This window comes from Micrasema longulum, unplaced genomic scaffold (genome assembly GCF_059751315.1).
Source record: "Micrasema longulum isolate JH-2025_06_02 unplaced genomic scaffold, ASM5975131v1 h1tg001663l, whole genome shotgun sequence".
NCBI lineage: Eukaryota > Metazoa > Arthropoda > Insecta > Trichoptera > Brachycentridae > Micrasema > Micrasema longulum.
Window position 1 is genome coordinate 147,903 of NW_028278842.1, and position 16,864 is coordinate 164,766.

Consider the following 16,864-nt stretch of genomic DNA (forward strand, 5'->3'; position numbering starts at 1 on the left):
TCAAAAGTTTTCGAAATATTGATATTTTTTTTCAATATTTAAAAGTTCGCTAAAAAGCTTACAAAAATATTTATGGGATAGTTTATTTTGCTCATAATCTATAAACGTAAAAAACAATATTTTACTATTTTTTGCATTTTATTAATTTGATAATAAATTAATAACAACTGCACACATCCGAACAGACTAACATATCAATTTAATTCTTTAGCCGATTTTTCGACACAAAAGTTTTTAACATTCTTGCATGATAATTATTGTTCTGAATGGTAAACAATGTTTGATTGATATTGTAACAACAAAAAAAACTTCCTTTAAATATTTATAATATTTTTTAAATTTTATTGTCGTATTCTTCTTCTTGCTAATGTTTCTGACATTGTTATACAGTCTGACGTAGTTTGTTCAAATCCTACCAAGAATTAATACCGTATTCTAAATTTAGGAGCCTCAAAAAATCACGGTAAAAAGATTTTTGGAGCATTTAACTATTTTTGTCGTGTAATAATTTATCTAAAAGTGCTTTTAAATTAAAAGCCTATGGAATTTAACGAGTTTCAAATTTTTTCCATAGTCCATTTGTAATTGGGAACTTATTTTTACTAAAGAGGCATGTTAATGATTGATAAAAATAGACTCAAAAGGAATTTGGCCATTCAAAAACTCATATTTTAATGAATCAAAATAAATGTCTAAGAAAATAAAAATTTAAATTTATATCTTGAGTCTTCGTTTGAAGCATAAGACTGATTATCTTGTCTGTTTCTTCTTGCAACAAAATGTTCGAGATACGCTTCGATTGAAATTAGAAAATTCAGTGCCCCACAATACCCTAAGATAAAGGAATGATGATAAAGTAAGAACTTAATACTAAAAATTGTCTATGTCAAATGAAAAATGTCCGAAATTTGACGGATGTGGTTGATTTTATTGTTTATATTTTGCTGTTGTAAATATCAATGTTCAGTAAAAGAGAAAAATTATTAAAAAGGACCCCCAAAAACGGCGTGGATAGAAAACAATTTATAAATCTTTTGGTAGAAGAGTTTCTGCAGTCAAACGCGTTAGGTTAGTGCCCTATTTTATGTTTATTGTGAATGTCCCGAAGGTTAGGATCTGTTACGTTTGATTATTTTTATGTTTATTGTACAATTTACTGCATAGCGTTTATCTTTACGCTATTTCAGAATACTTATTCCTCTCTGTGAAGTTTTAATATAATTTATTTTGGTTTTTAAAGTTATAAACAGAGTGTCTTAGAATTTTTAGGGTGGGTGTGATTTCTTGCTACCAAATAATATATATAACTGTATTTATTTAGATTTAAAAAATATTTTTCTTATATTTCTCTCATTCACTATCCAAGCTTGTTTCGAATAAGATTATTTCTCATTGATTGTTAATTTGCAACTTCTTATTATAAAAATGTTACATTTTAATATTTTATACACAAGAATTGACTCAAAATATTGTTAATTATATGGCATATTATTTATGTGTATGGCTGTGCAACTTGGTGTTCATGAAAAAAAATTACACAAATTGTCAGTGACACAAAGGGGAATGCTGGGTTTTTGTTAAGGTACAGAATAACTAAAATACAGATAAAAGCGAGATCCAAGGTCACCGATGTGGTCCACAGGATTGCCAATCAAAAACGGAGCACCGGTCATATTGCCGGAACCGCAGATTATAGGTGGACTAAAGAAGTCCCGGAATAGCGATCCAAAACAGGCAGAAGAAGTGTCTGTAGGCTGCAGGCAGGGTGGTCTGATGACCTAAGACGGGTCGCAAGAGGTGGTTGGATGCTGTTCACTCAGGATAGGGAGATGCGGGGATGCCTATGTCCACCATCGGACGCAACAGGGCTGATGATGATAATGATGATTTGACTATGATTTAAGAAATATTGATTTTTATGTGAAGGCTACACAGTGTGTAAAGTGGCCACTCAAACCAGCCAATAACAGGTCATAAGCCCTGTAAATGCGTAGACTTCCGTATTTCTTCTCTAAAATGTTTTTAAAATTATTTTTTAATATTTTTTTTGGATTGTGGACCAGCTACAATTTTTATATATGAAAAACAAATAACAATTAGCCAATCACAGATTTTCACAAGTAGCACCGCAATAACATAAATTATGTTCTTAAACGTAATTATTATTATTGTTATATTTTTTTTTTTACAAGTAGAATTATATTAAGTGGCTTTTCACAGGTATGCTTTTATTCTTATTTTTTTTGCGTTGAATTTACTTATACATAAAAAAAAAACTATGATTGGCCTATAATTTTGGTTTTGTAAATATTGTATTTTTTTTGTTGTTTTCTTTTAATAAATAAAATTAAAAATAAATAAATTAAATAATAGTAATGAGCAGTAAAATAAATTCAAACGAAAAAAAGAGACATGTTATTTGCAAAGCGATCACTGCATGTTATTATGATTTGCAAATAAATCTATGTTTAGTGATTTTGTAATTACATTAAAGTTAGCGAAAGTTCGCCATAAATATGAAATTTCCTTATAATTAGATGAAATGAGAGAAGAATGAAGAATGTTCACCATCTTTGTTGTAAATGTTAATCACAAGAACTCCCTAGAGGGTGAAATCTAGCCCTTAAATACAAAAATTATACAAAAACCGTCGCAACAACGATTGCTTAATTTTAAACGATTGTCGGATCGACGGATATGCTCGATGTTGGCCGAGAACAAAATATCAAGTGTGTTTGAAGGAACCTCAAATAATTTTGTGTATAGCTGCGATTTACTTAAATAAATCATGTGTTTTTTGCAGAAGCCAAACGCCAAGTCCTGGCGAATCTTGTTAACTTTGCTTACGACCCAATCAACTATGAACACCTCAGAGAATCCAACGCTCTAGACCTTTTTCTAAATGAACTGACTGCCCCAACTAACCCGATACTGACCCAGTATGCTTGCAGCGGCATATGTAATCTTTGTCTTGGTAATGATTTTTAAAATAAATCTTTATATATATAATGCCTCTGTACGTGTGATGTTATTGAACTCCTTCTAAACGGGTTAACCGATTTACGTGTGATTTTCAGAGAAATATAGATCTTTGCGCTGTGCGTGTTCGTAGATATTAAAATCTTTGATCTAATATGTAAAAAAGAAGCGAGGAGTATAAATGTTTTATTCATCGATCTACCAGGGTTGCATTTACAAAAATATTGGAAAGATGTTGTTTTTTTGTGTATAAAAAAGTTTTTGAATGTTTACAAACAGCATTAGTTTTTTGTGGATCTCAATCAGATTCTTTCCTTAAATTCCTTATAATTTCTACCCATCTATTTCTTTTAGACGATTAGTAATCTAGCTTCAATAGGTAAATGTTATCAACTATCAAATATCCAAATATAGTAAATGAGGTCTAGAATTCCAACCGTCCATGCGCTCAGTAGCTGCAAGACTTGTTGTTATCTAACTTCTATTTTTATAAATTTGTTTTTTATTTCATTTTTAAAATATCACTAAAACTCTAAACTCCATTGTCAAATAAAAAAATAGAAATGTAAATAGGGGCTAGATTTCTTATTGTCCATGCGCTCTGTAGCTGCAAGACGTGTAATCTAGCTCCTATATATCATAACTGGAGACGAGAAACAAGAATCCTAACCGTCCATGCCCTCTGTAGCTGCAAGACGTGCTGGGATATTTATTTATTGTACAGTGTCCTTGAGGAGATTTTCACAAAAACGGCGCTATATAAATTATCCAAATATAAATAAATAAATACTGGATTTTTGGTAATACTAAAATAATTTTAAATTCAATACATTTTTAAAATTGAATTCCTACATATGTACACCCCTCTGTTGGTGAGAAGACCGAAGTTTGACATTTGCAGAAAAAGTGAAATTTTTCCAAGGTAATAAATAGCAGGCAAGCCAACGTTCGGGCAGGATAACGTCTGACCGGTCCGTTAATATTTTGATAAAGATTTTAATTCAAAACACACCAGTTTGACATAAGATACTTGTCAAAAATTGTTCTTAAAATTGCACTGGAAATTGTACAAGACAATGACATAACATTAGCAAAAATGCTGACATACACAAATATAACACTAGACAACAACAACACTATCACATTAAAAAAGCAAAAACAAGCATAGGACAGTCAAAAATACTATACAATGGACTTAAACACTATAATGACTTATTTTACCACTTGAAAAATTACACTAGAAACAAATTTAAAATGAACCTGAAAACGCTCATGATGACTTCACTGATCCAGAGAAGACATAACATGACTGCCCTACATTATTGGAGACTGGACCGCTGTGTACGTGCAAACCACGAGCCCACTGGCCCATTTCGCACCATGGCAAAAATCTACACGTCATGATTAAATACAATATGGTGGATCAATATTGATTGTTTTACACTTATTTTATGCCTGGCAAACGCAATAACTAGTACATCTTGTGAGGCATTTTTATTGATATTTTTATTTAAGTCATTGACTAAGGAGTTTTATAAAAAAAATATATTAATATCATCAAATTTAAATAGGTGCTAACGAATTTAATAAATGTCAATCCACTATAATTTAACCTTGCCGTTTAGATTAAGATGATATGTTTGAAATAGGTGCGTAGATTTTCAGGGTCACTGTTATCGATATGTATCGTCTTTTTCGGCGATCCCATGTAGGTTAGATTCATTTCGACATTTCAGCTACCGTTGTAGAAGCGTTGCATCTTCATATAGTTTACCCTGAAGATGGCTCCTGCAATAGTAGTTAAAATGAATCCAACATATGAGATAAAACAAAAAAGACTGTACTTTCTACTATTCAATTTCTCTTCAAGATAGAATGATAACAGAGATAGAGAAATATCTGCCTACCCCTGTTTGAAAATGGTCTGATAGTATCAGTAATAATATCAATAATAATCCAAATAATTTTGTGATGTATTTGGCTTCTTCTTCTTGAAATATTTATGACAAATGCATTTTTATCATTGTTCAATTGAATATTTTGCCATTTCAGATCCACTAAACGCAGACCACATCATCAAATACAACGGAGTGAATTTGCTCATCAACATTTCAAAATCTGATAACCAAGAAACGGTATTAAATGCTATCACAAGTTTAATTTATCTATCAGATCGAGTAAGTAAGGAATCACTCGGTAACCCAGAATTCGTGAAACTGATATTATCATATAAAAATTCGCAAGACAACCGTTTGAAGAATCTTGCTAACATATTTCTCGAAGACGTTTACGGGAAAAATAATTTAAACGCTTTTAAAAGTAAAGATTTCCAACATGATCATGCGATCGACGACATTCCTTTACCAGCTAATTAAGTTCAACCTGCTAGTTATAATCAAAGTGTGTTAATAATTTTTTCATTGACATTCTAGTGTACTTGCAGTTTCAAACGAAGGACTTGTTAAGTATTTTTTCAAAATGTTGTCAAACCGATTTCCATACTTTGTCGTCAACAATAAAAACTACCAAAAAATATGCAAAATACACACAACGTCGTTTACAAATACCCCGTTCAGGGCGGGTGACAAAATTCGGATACAGAAAACTTTGACGCAAAAAGATTTGGATGCGTTCTCAAATTTGACAAACGATCATAATTCTTTGCACAAATTGAGCAATGGCAGTAAACGAACGATTGTGCACGGTGCACTTCTGAACGGCCTCGTAGCGGGACTGATCGGAACGCATCTCCCAGGACCCGGTACCGTCGTTGTATCTCAGACCATGAAGTTTCCCAATAAGTGCTTCGTCGGAGAAAAACTCACCATCAGCGTAGAGCTGGTCGACGTCAGAAAAATCATGAGGGTCAAATTCTATTGCGAAGTCGAAGAAGAAAAGAAAATAGTCTTCGAAGGCGAAGCCAAGTTAATGTTTACAAAAACTGATTAAATTAAGTATATGTTACAATCGCGCCCATTGCAGGAGAAGTAAACTAACTGACATTTTAAATCTGAACATTTCTGTAATTAGTATAATTCAAAAACCTTTTTTTCCAATTCTTTGTGTAAAAAACATCCGTGTCAATTCAAAATATTAGAACAGTTTAGTAAAAAAAAAGTAAAACGCTCATAGAGTTAAAACTTTTATAACAAAAGTTTGACCTTTTTTTCAGTTGGTTCACTTCACCTGCAACGGGCTCAATCGATTTATGTCAAAATCTTTTTAAATGTCTGTTTGAAATCACTAAGTACAATATCTAAAATACCTTTCAGAATGCTTAGCCCTTCATATGCAAGGGACAATATTTATGCTCTCACAGTGCAAAATTTAAACGTAGAAATTACAAAATGTCATGTTTTTAAAGCTATTTAAAAATTGAATACAAATTAAATTACGAGTTCTCACTGGGTCCTATTCCTTCCTGATGGGGGCTTTATACTGTTGAATTTTTTCACTATCCAATATATTTAGAATTTTTCTCTTTTTAAATGCATATTTCAAACAATTTTACGTTTATTTGTTTATTAACAAGTTTGCGAACACTTTTTTCTTACGAGATCCACAGATATGGACACATAATAACTCTCTTTTTTTTTATTTTTATATTTCACTTCTGATTGGAACGTAGTTCATATTTGAAATAAATCATATTTGATTAACATACTTTAACAACACTTTTGTTCCTAACTTTTTTATAGGGGCGCAATATCTCCTACCATATAGCTACTTCAGCTTCACGTATGCTACGGCCTTTTTTTCACCAATATCTTTTGGACTGACATTTCCCAAACGAGGGACACAATTTTGACGGCAATAGCCGGTGTAACGGCGTATGATTTAAAGTTGATTTGTTAAATGTACATTTTTTTCTTTGTTGATGTCTGAATCAGAGTGTCTTTGAAACAGGCAAAATAACGTGAAAAGGTTGCTATGTTCGAACTGTTACAGAATGGCCGGTGGAGGTGTGGTGACGACTCGTTCTCCCGATTGAACTTGTTTCTCCCGGTTTGCTAACAAGCTAATGGATTAACATACCCTATCGCTGTCAGAATTGGGAAAAAAAATGACTTTAAATGCTCTTCTTAATGCTTGGCAATTGCGATGGGAATCTTCCCCTTCAGGGAGGGTTACCTTTCTTTTTTTTCCTTCAATCCGTCAGCCCTTAGAATCTTCTTGGGTTATCCCCGATCACTGGACTACGCAGTTTTTATCAGGTCATGGTAAATTTAATAAAAAATATTTGTTTTTAATATTGTTGACTCCCCTTCGTGCTGCTGCGGATATCCTAACTAATCTTCTGAACACATCCTGTGGTCTTGTCCCTTTCCCCTTCTCTATGATTACCAAATGGAGCTTCTCGCTACTATCCGTGGCCCTGTTATAGGTCCTGTCGGATGTACAGATCTGGTGGCTTCTAAAAAGAATTTCAAGGCTTTTAAAAAGTTTTGTAATCATTTCGGCGAATTGATCATGTCCAATCAATTTAATCCCAGTCAGTGAAGAATTCACTTCCCTCTCTTCTCAATCTAATGAAGTACGTATTATGTACTTCTGGATTACTTTCTTTCAGCACAAAGATGCTAAGGCTACCAGATTTCAGAGAGCTCCTTCGGGCAGCTTTTTTCGTTTGACAACGAGAAAATTTTCCGTGTATGTGGGCACCGCCAAGGAGACTTATGTCCTCAGACGCGGTATGTGGTGGGCAAGCTGTCAGAATTGGGATTGAAAGCAGTAAATGTAAATTCTAAAAAAAATACTGATCTTTGGAAACAAAAAATAAATGAAATTAAGTAATAAACCGTTTATTAAAGCTAAAAAAATATGTTTTTCCAATGTTCGGATCTGAAAAGATGCCACAGACCTCTATAATGGACACGGGTAAGTCAGTGGGGCTTTCAATGTACAATTATTCATTTCAATATTTTGATCATATTATGCAATAAATTACATTATACAGCAACATTCTATCAAACTTAGGAGCATCCTTTATAATAAACAGTGATAAATTCTAAAAGTTAACCAATGCCGCCGAGTTTTGGAACATAATTATTGTTAAAACTCCGTCTCAAACCTATTGACATTAGCGGAGGTGTTGTAGTGATTTTAAACAAGATATTTTAATTTTTTTCAAATTGAAAATCACCAAGTTATTGCTTCAAATATTGATTATACAATTATAAAATTTGGCAACATTATGCGTACCGAATTTTGTAGCATTTTATTTTGACTGAAATAATTCAATGTGTAATTAAATCTCCGCTCTTTTTAATAATTTATTACTTATTTAAGAAGTTATCGTTATTTTAGGTTTTATTATGTTTTATTTATTGTACAAGGAATACGAGGCAGAAATAATTATTGTAAAGTACAAATGTAAGTAAATTTATGGATTTAAGAATAGTATGTAATTTAAATTATTGCATTCTATACCTACCACAGATGATAATGATCGCCTAGTGTTAAGTTTTAAGAAATAATATATGTATGTGATTTTCTCGAATTAGATTTAATCTATTAAAAATCTCAACGAAATATATGACATTTATAAGGCAGCCATTCTTGAGATGATTATAATAATTCTCATTAATATTAAACATACGAAATTGATGCAAAAATAAACCTGTGTATCTTAGAACTGAAAATACTTGATAGCCCTAATGTAAAATGACTTTGTGTCTATCTTTTCTTTGAAGAATTTTCTTCTGTCCATTTTGTCATTTGTAGTCAGTTTTTTTTTGCAGTGTAAGTAAAAAATAATATTTTTGCCATATTTCTGCGGTACATTGATCTCGAGTCTCCCATGTTTTTAATATTAACTGTGTGCACATTCACTGTAAACCCTAACATTTACAATTTTTTCATAGCTGAATTTGGTGATCTTTATATCAAATTCTTCTGAACGTATTTTAATAAGCTTTTAAAGAAATTCAGTTCTGAAAATATGATATTTACAAATTAAACAATGTGTTTGAATAAAATGTTAATATCTTTAGAAATTCTTTAAAAATCTGCATACATAACATCATTTTATAATTTAATCGTAATCATATTTTTTTTTTGAGATTTGTCTTGCTTTTTGAGGCTCGGATTGCTCCTCATTTGTTTTACAAAATGGCCGCCATCTGTCACAGCAAAAGGTAAAGTTGTAAGAAAATTCTGCTTTAGTCTGTAAAATAATGTGCAAAATAACTGGTACAACATAACAGCCTTGCCAAATATACAACATATTTCAATTTGACTTTACAAAAATGTAATGTTAGGCAACTATTTAAAGTCTTCAATAGTATGTATTCAGAAATACATTATGTTATATTTATATAATATATAAAATTGCCATAGATTTTAAGACTATAATTATGCATACATAGATATTAACTTTTGCGATTTAATTAAGAATAAAATTAAGATTGGTTAACTCGTGTTTCCAATTTTGAATATAATGTTATAAAAATATGTTTCAGATTATTACGTAACTTTTTTTCGTAATAATATCTTCAAAAATATGTAGAGACACTCCACTCTTGTTAGTTTAAATGTGACAGCATTTTTTGGTATTAGATTTAAATGACAAATCTGTGTTTTATGAGCAATAAAACTATTTGTGGGTGGTGTTTTTTAAAATGTATGTAAAATTGTGTGGTTATTTTTTAATAAAGCAACGAAAGTTTTATTTAAGTAGGTCCTTTTTTTAATAATTCGATAAAGATTAAATGAAAAATTATTTAAAAGTTTTTTCCATCGACCTATTAATACACATGGACGCGCCCTGACCCCTTAAAAATTATGACACTTAACTGATGCCCAAATGCTCACTAATGCCTAATTCTTATTTAGTCGTACTTTGACCGCCAGCCGGATGTGAAGTGAGCTTGACATTTAAAATCGAAACCAAAATGCCTGCTTGTGTCATAAAAACATGCAAAAACCATTCAGATAGATACCCATTCTAAAAATAATTTTTAAATCTTTCATTGGGAAGTATTTGTTTATAAGTAATTAAATAAGCCTAAAATAAAATAAGCTCTTCTTTCCAACAGGGGTGCACTGGTAGGAATACTGTTTTAAAAATATAATAAATTGAGTTAATATTATTTTAGCATTTCCCAACATTAGTAAAAATAAATAAATGGGTAGAAATCAAAGGAATTAAGGAATGAATCTTATGGGGATTCATAATAAACTAACGTGGTGTAATGGTCAGCGCGTTAGCCTACCATTCAAGAGGTCTAGGGTTCAATTCCTGACATGGTTGATATGAAATATTGATTTATAAGTGTATTTTCACACTAGAATATTTCATAGTCCCTGGACTGGTACCTGAAGCGTAAAACTGATCATCTTACCTTCATATAAAAAAAAAAATCAAGATACGCTGCGATTGGTGTACCAATGCAGTGTCCTATTCACCATTAGGTGCGGAAAGGGAATGATGATGATGAAATATTTAAATGCCAACTTTTTTATATTCCGAAAATCGGTATCCTCCCAGGTTTTGTAGTATACATATTCTCGTCAAATGCAGCCCTGGTCTTAATAAAGAAACTCCGTAACTATGGGTAAATTTTTGTGTCATTACTTTTTTGAATACTTTTATCTATAGTGTGCATTAATAGGTCAATGGGTGTTTCTAATAAAGTAAGTAAATAGTCATTTTTTAAAATAAAATTTTAACTTATTCAAAATTACGTCAGAGTAAAAATATTCTCATATTGCATCTTGTTAACTCACTATTTTATGATATATATGTAATATTACAAATAAGTCCTAATAATTATTGCCTTTCTCAAATACCTGTTGAATAAGTGGAATATGCAATAAAAATAATAATGAATACCTGAAATCGTTTTGTTAAATATAAATAATATATATTAAGGTATTTAAGCTCATATGTGTAGAGTTCATGTTTACTGTAAATGAATGTTTTTGACTAATAATTTGTTAAGAATTTTGTGGTTATTTTTGTAGGTAAAATCAATGTTAATTACTGTGACAATGTGGAAGTTTAGTGTTTTTTTTATTATTTGTTAATAGACTATCAAACTAAGCCAAAAGAAATATAATTTTTACTTATCGTATTATCATTGCTATGATTTTTTAAAGTTTTATAATTTTTAAATTACTCCACCCGTGACATAACTAGTTACATATGAAATCACACTAAAGATGGCTTCCTGGAAACAGCAAATATATCAAAACACATAATTGATTAATTATTCTAAATAGCTGTTAACTATAGTCCTTAAAATATAGCTTGCTTAAAATGACAGCTGTCAAACTAATGTAACTAGTGATGGGAAATCACTGATCACTGATCAAAGCAAAAATAAGTCTATTATTGTGTGTTTAAGACAATTATTCACCAAGAAATAAGACATTTATACTTTTTTTCATGAACAACATCACTTGAATTATTTTTTTATTCAATCAATTTGTCCCATCTCTAACATTTTTGCAAAATGATGTAACCTTGTAAAAACGTTGTTAATAATTAGGTTCATTTTAGTTTTAAAGCTGATTTTATATATTTATGTTGATTTATGTGTCAAGCATTGTATTAAAAAAATAAATTAACAAACCAGATACAAATAATTTTTCGTGTGTCAATATAAATAACTCCTTAGACGTTACTACAAAGTTATGTCGTCACTTTTTCTAACAAATGTCATTCTAATGAAGCTATATTTTAAGGACTATAGTTACATATAAAATCACACTAAAGATGGCTTCCTGGAAACAGCAAATACAGAGTGTTCTTTAAACCCTGTCGCATCCGAAACCACGATGATCAGTATGGGAAGAAGACATATTAGCATATTCAAAAAAATATTTACAACGCAGAAAATTAAAAAAAATAAAATATTTAAAAAAAACAAATGGTTACTTCTGCAGGGGAGAAGCGAGGGGGGTATGACCATGTGGTTGACGTTGTATCAGACTCCCCCCTCTCCACGCTTCCCCCTTGCAGAAGTAAGCAACCATATGTTTTTTTTAATATTTCATTTTTGTAAATTTTATTTGTTCTAAAAATTTATTTTAATGTGCCAATATGTCTTCTTGCTCATACTGATCATCGTGGTTTCGGATGTGACAGGGTTTAAAGAACACCCTGTATATCAAAACACATAATTGATAGATTATTCTAAAACTTGTGACATTTTAAAGTAGTTCGCTTTTATTAAAATGTTAATTTTCTCATACATTTTTGGGAAACTTTGCAAAACAATTAAATGCTCTAATTTTTACGGCGTGTAAGAAATCATTTTTTGTATCCAATTTTCCATAGCACTGAACTTCCTCGTTAATTCAAGCTAAAATGACATTGTTTCTTCTCTATAGTCGAGCATCCACATACAACAGGGCCTCGATAGTCCGAAAACGACCCCCCTACCTCTGCGCAACCGCCGTTTCTCAGCAATAACTCGCAGTGCCTCGCAGTCGGTATTGTCTGTCGTGTGATTAATTCGATGTAGGGTTTGTAGTCGTCCCACTAAGTTTTATTACTTTATTAAAACTCACAGTGAAGTTGCGTAGAATAATAATTAGTTCAACAGAGATTTTTACAAATGTGACCCCGATAATAATGATGTGGAGAGATGAGGCAAAGTACTTGTCACTTACTGACCTTTTTCAGTAAGGGCATCACGGATTTTTATAGTAGTCGTTCCCTTTTCTTTTCTTCCTCCGAGTGGGGGTAGTTTATGTCTAGAAGAGAGTCCAGCGTGAAATTGAAGTCACCTTCTATTTGCCCTTTCGTCAGCAATTCGACCTCCGTACCAGGTACGCAGTGTTTGGATTTCCTGGTACTATTGTTGTCACCTTCAGCGCTGTCCTCGAGATGATCGTAGGTCAGACGGCAGTGAGTATTGTTTTACCGGGTGGACTTGAAACCCCACAGCAATATACTTGAATAAATAATATAACATTTAGCACTATTAAAACATACTTTCAGTTTTAAAAAAACTTTGTTTTATTTCGAAAAACTCCTTTCAAAATATCTACATACTCCGACGCTTCGTACATTCGAAAAGGGTTTAAATTTTGGGTGTTCGGACTATCGAGGCTCTGCTGTAGTTCTTTGTTTTTATCATAGATACCCCATTGCCTTTTTAATAAGAGTCCTGGTCAATGACATATAATTAAATAGACATGTTACAAGCGCAAAGTCAATGGTATTTCAATTCGTGGGTAATCGCCTTCCTTTCCTTCATTCTCTAATGGATTTTCGTCATTATCAGAATTAACACTATGCAAAAAATGCTGTTGTTTATTATTATTTGTTTAAAGGCAGCAAATAGGTTTCCTTGTGAAAAATGTATTCAGGATTTAACCCTTAACTTACTATTGTCCAAAAATATTACGTCTCCACTGTGTATTTTGGACCATAATTTTAAATACAAAGTTTATTGAGTGTGTATGGTAGAAATATAAATAAAAGTTCTTACTCATTTGAAACATTGTTTACTAATGAAAGGAAAGCACACTAACTAAATTTAAAAATACTTTTAACATTGTAAAAATCTTACATGGTCATACCATGTTGCTGATTAAATGCACAATTCTTTGTTTTCATTTTTAAATTTCCTTATCTTCTGAAATGAAAACATTTATTGAACAGAAAAACAGTAATTGTTAAAAAAATATTTAAAAACCAAAAAACTAACAATCAATTCAATTCATTTATTAAAAATAACATATACATTACAAACTAAAATTCAAGACGTACATATTTTAAAAATAAATAAATACATAAAAAGACTCTTGTCAAAATAGTAGGAGAATCCTTCTCCAGAAAACCCCTCCAGATACATGGAACAGATCAACATCCAGAGTGATGTTGTTCAGCATAGCGGTAGCCCTTCCAACAGGCATAACCATCTGCAGGATGGTCCTGTATATCGGAATATGAAAGAATCTATGCTGACTCTGTCTTAGGTAATTATCAGGAGCATCAATTTAGGCATTATATTTGCGTGAAAGATCACTCACATTTTATTGATGATTTTGAATAAATTTTACAATCGTTCATGTTTAGATTCATTGTAATTATATTCATCATCACCATTTCATTTAGCAAGGACAAAATCACAGAAAAATACCAACGTACAAATTATATATTGTTCAAATATGACCATAAACATTATTATTACAGAGACTATAAAACAAAATGTCGCGATACATCCACCCTGTTTGACGATCAACATAAACTGGGAATACCAAAAATATGAAACCAATGTCTCATAGTTTGATGGCATGGTTTGTAAAAATGAGTTCTGTATAGGTCACTTTGACTGGTACTCAGTAGTTACTGGTTAGAAAAAAAAAGATTTTTTTTGTTTTCTATTGTACCTCAATTTTATTAAAAAATATAACACGACTACAAATTACTTTAAAACAAATATTATGTATTATCACCATCAGACAATAGATTTACCCGTTTAAGCATATTTGATACGACATCTCTTGAATCATCATCTCCTGAGCCTGTGTAATGTTTCCAACCAAATTTAAAAAACTATTTAATTGCTCTTTAATTGAAGATTTAGGTATTTTTTAATGCCTTGAAGCAATATTTCTACTCGTATATTGTAAATCCTTGTAGGTTTTATATATTATCTTAAATCTATGCTTCTCATAATAATTATAATTAAATATTGTAATATGTGAGTGGTCCATTTTCTAAAAAAAACTAAGGAGACAGCTTTGTGTCAAATCTACACTTTTATATTGCACAGAGGAAATCATTCAAGATAAAAAATCAATAGGGAAATATAAAGTTTTTTTTACAGTTATAAATTAATAAGGTTCTATGAAATACTGTTGAGTAAAAATATAATTTTTTTGTACTTATTAGCAACAAAAAAAAAGTTCAATTCCCGCAAAAATGGTTTATTGCATTGGCCACACCCCTCACACCTCACGATTGAGTTATATTTTGACCTTTGTTTGTGACTACTTAAATTTAAATAGAAAATCATCACAGATCTTGACATCACAACATGTTGCGTTTTCGTTCAGACGTTTCGTTTACAATTTTATTTCTAAAATTATGAATGAAAACATTTTCCAACAATATCCATATTGATTTTGAAAATACAAACAATATTTCTAAATCCATTTCATATATTTATATCATCTATACACATACATACATTCATAAAAACATAGACAATTTATTTATGCGAAACTTCATGGTTGTCATCTATAAATATATATTTTTAAAATTATTCCTTATTTTTTATATTTTATTTTCGACATCCAGTAAGAATCTCCAATCCGTAGCATGCATCAACTTTTCTGACTCCCTACGACCAATGTCACGAAAGAGCGAGGTCAACACCTTCCGTAACTTGACAACACTCCCGTCTTTTCACGATTCTGGCAAAAGGTTATGGACCTTTTTGCCTACGTAATAGTGTTGTCTCGATGCCAGAACAGTGTTGACCCCTTCACTTAGTATCAGATCCCTATTAGAGTATCTTGTATTATGGTTGTGGTTGACGCTTGGGTAAATGTCTCTATTTATGTGTGTAACCACTACCGTTCTCAATATATACTGTTGAATAATATTCAGTACTGTGAATTCTTCGAAGAGCAAGTCACTTGGATAGCGAAATGTTTTTTTTTAATTACTCGGATTAAAGATTTCTGCGCAATTGCTACAGGTTCAAGTTATTCATGTTATTTTGAAACTTTGTAAGAAGGGATTCCGGTGTATGTATTTTTTATTTACTGCTGTTTTTAGTGGGCAGATAGTGCTTTTATCCATAAAAATACTTCTCACGTTTAATTAGATGAGAAAAACAATGCATGGAATGCTGGATCGCGTAAAGAATTTGGAAGGAGACAGGAAGAGAATCCAGGATAGATGAGGAATAAAATAAAGGAAATTAAGATTCTTAGGATATAATATAATGTTTCAAGCGTTCGCGGCTAATAAAGGAAAACATGTCAATTTATTATACGTTAATGGTTCAGATATTATTTTTAATGTTCTCATGCATTTATGAGTTTAATTTAAGCATTTTTTTTTTTACTTATTTGTTGATTATGTAATATGTATATTTTATGCCCAAAGGCGAAAGAAACAGTTTCAGTTGTAGAATCTTAAAAACATAAATATAAAATCAGTTTTTTTTCTTCTTTCATTGAAGATTTATGTATTTTTTAATGCCTTGAAGCAATATTCTACTCGTATATTGTAAATCCTTCCTTGTAGGTTTTATATATTATCTTAAATCTATGCTTCTCATAGTTATAATTAAATATTGTAATATGTGAGTGGTCCATTTTCTAAAAAAAATTAAGTAGAAAGCTTGATGTGTCAAATCTACACTTTTTTATATTGCACAGAGGAAATCATTCAAGATAAAAAATCAACTATATTAAACAATTTTCCTTTTTCAATATCATTTTACTAAAGAAAGTAAACAAATAAAAAAATGGCCAACATTCATAACTTGACGTAATTTTAAAAAACACAATTTACAGTTAAGATTGAATTATATAAATTATTTTGTTTATACCATGAAATAAATTATGAATAAGAAATTATTTTGTTTATACCATAAAGCAATAAACCCATTTTTGAAACTCTATATTTATTTATTTATTTATGGACTTTTTAAGACCATTGGTAATCGTAAATACATTTCTTTAAAATATACACAGGTACGATTGAAATAAAATTCAAACAAATAAAATTAAAGCTAAAACAATAAAAAAGAGAGTGTCCAACAAGATAGGTATTTTATACAAAGCCCAGGGTAGATGTAGCATTGGTAGACCTGAACTCAGATGTTTTGCCATACATAATAACAAAATACCTAATTGATATAAGTTGAAGTAAATATTTCCTACCGACTTCAAAACAAATTATCCTAAATGT

General features: G+C 30.9%; 1 protein-coding gene across 2 annotated transcripts; it reads left to right on the forward strand.

Moving 5' to 3' along the window:
- Positions 1-909: 909 nt before the first annotated feature.
- On the forward strand, positions 910-16,572 carry LOC148274406 (armadillo repeat-containing protein 7). Of its 2 annotated transcripts, XR_015824304.1 has the most exons (4): positions 910-1,068; positions 2,804-2,974; positions 5,032-13,911; positions 14,129-16,572. XR_015824304.1 is itself a non-coding variant. In XM_088237163.1 (3 exons), exons 1-3 carry the CDS (start codon positions 960-962, stop codon positions 5,352-5,354), a joined length of 603 nt encoding a protein of 200 aa, XP_088093289.1. In that variant the 5' UTR covers positions 910-959; the 3' UTR covers positions 5,355-16,572. The 2 variants fall into 2 exon arrangements, 1 of the variants encoding a protein (XP_088093289.1); XM_088237163.1 differs by having other exon boundaries at positions 5,032-16,572.
- The last annotated feature ends 292 nt before the right edge of the window (positions 16,573-16,864 follow it).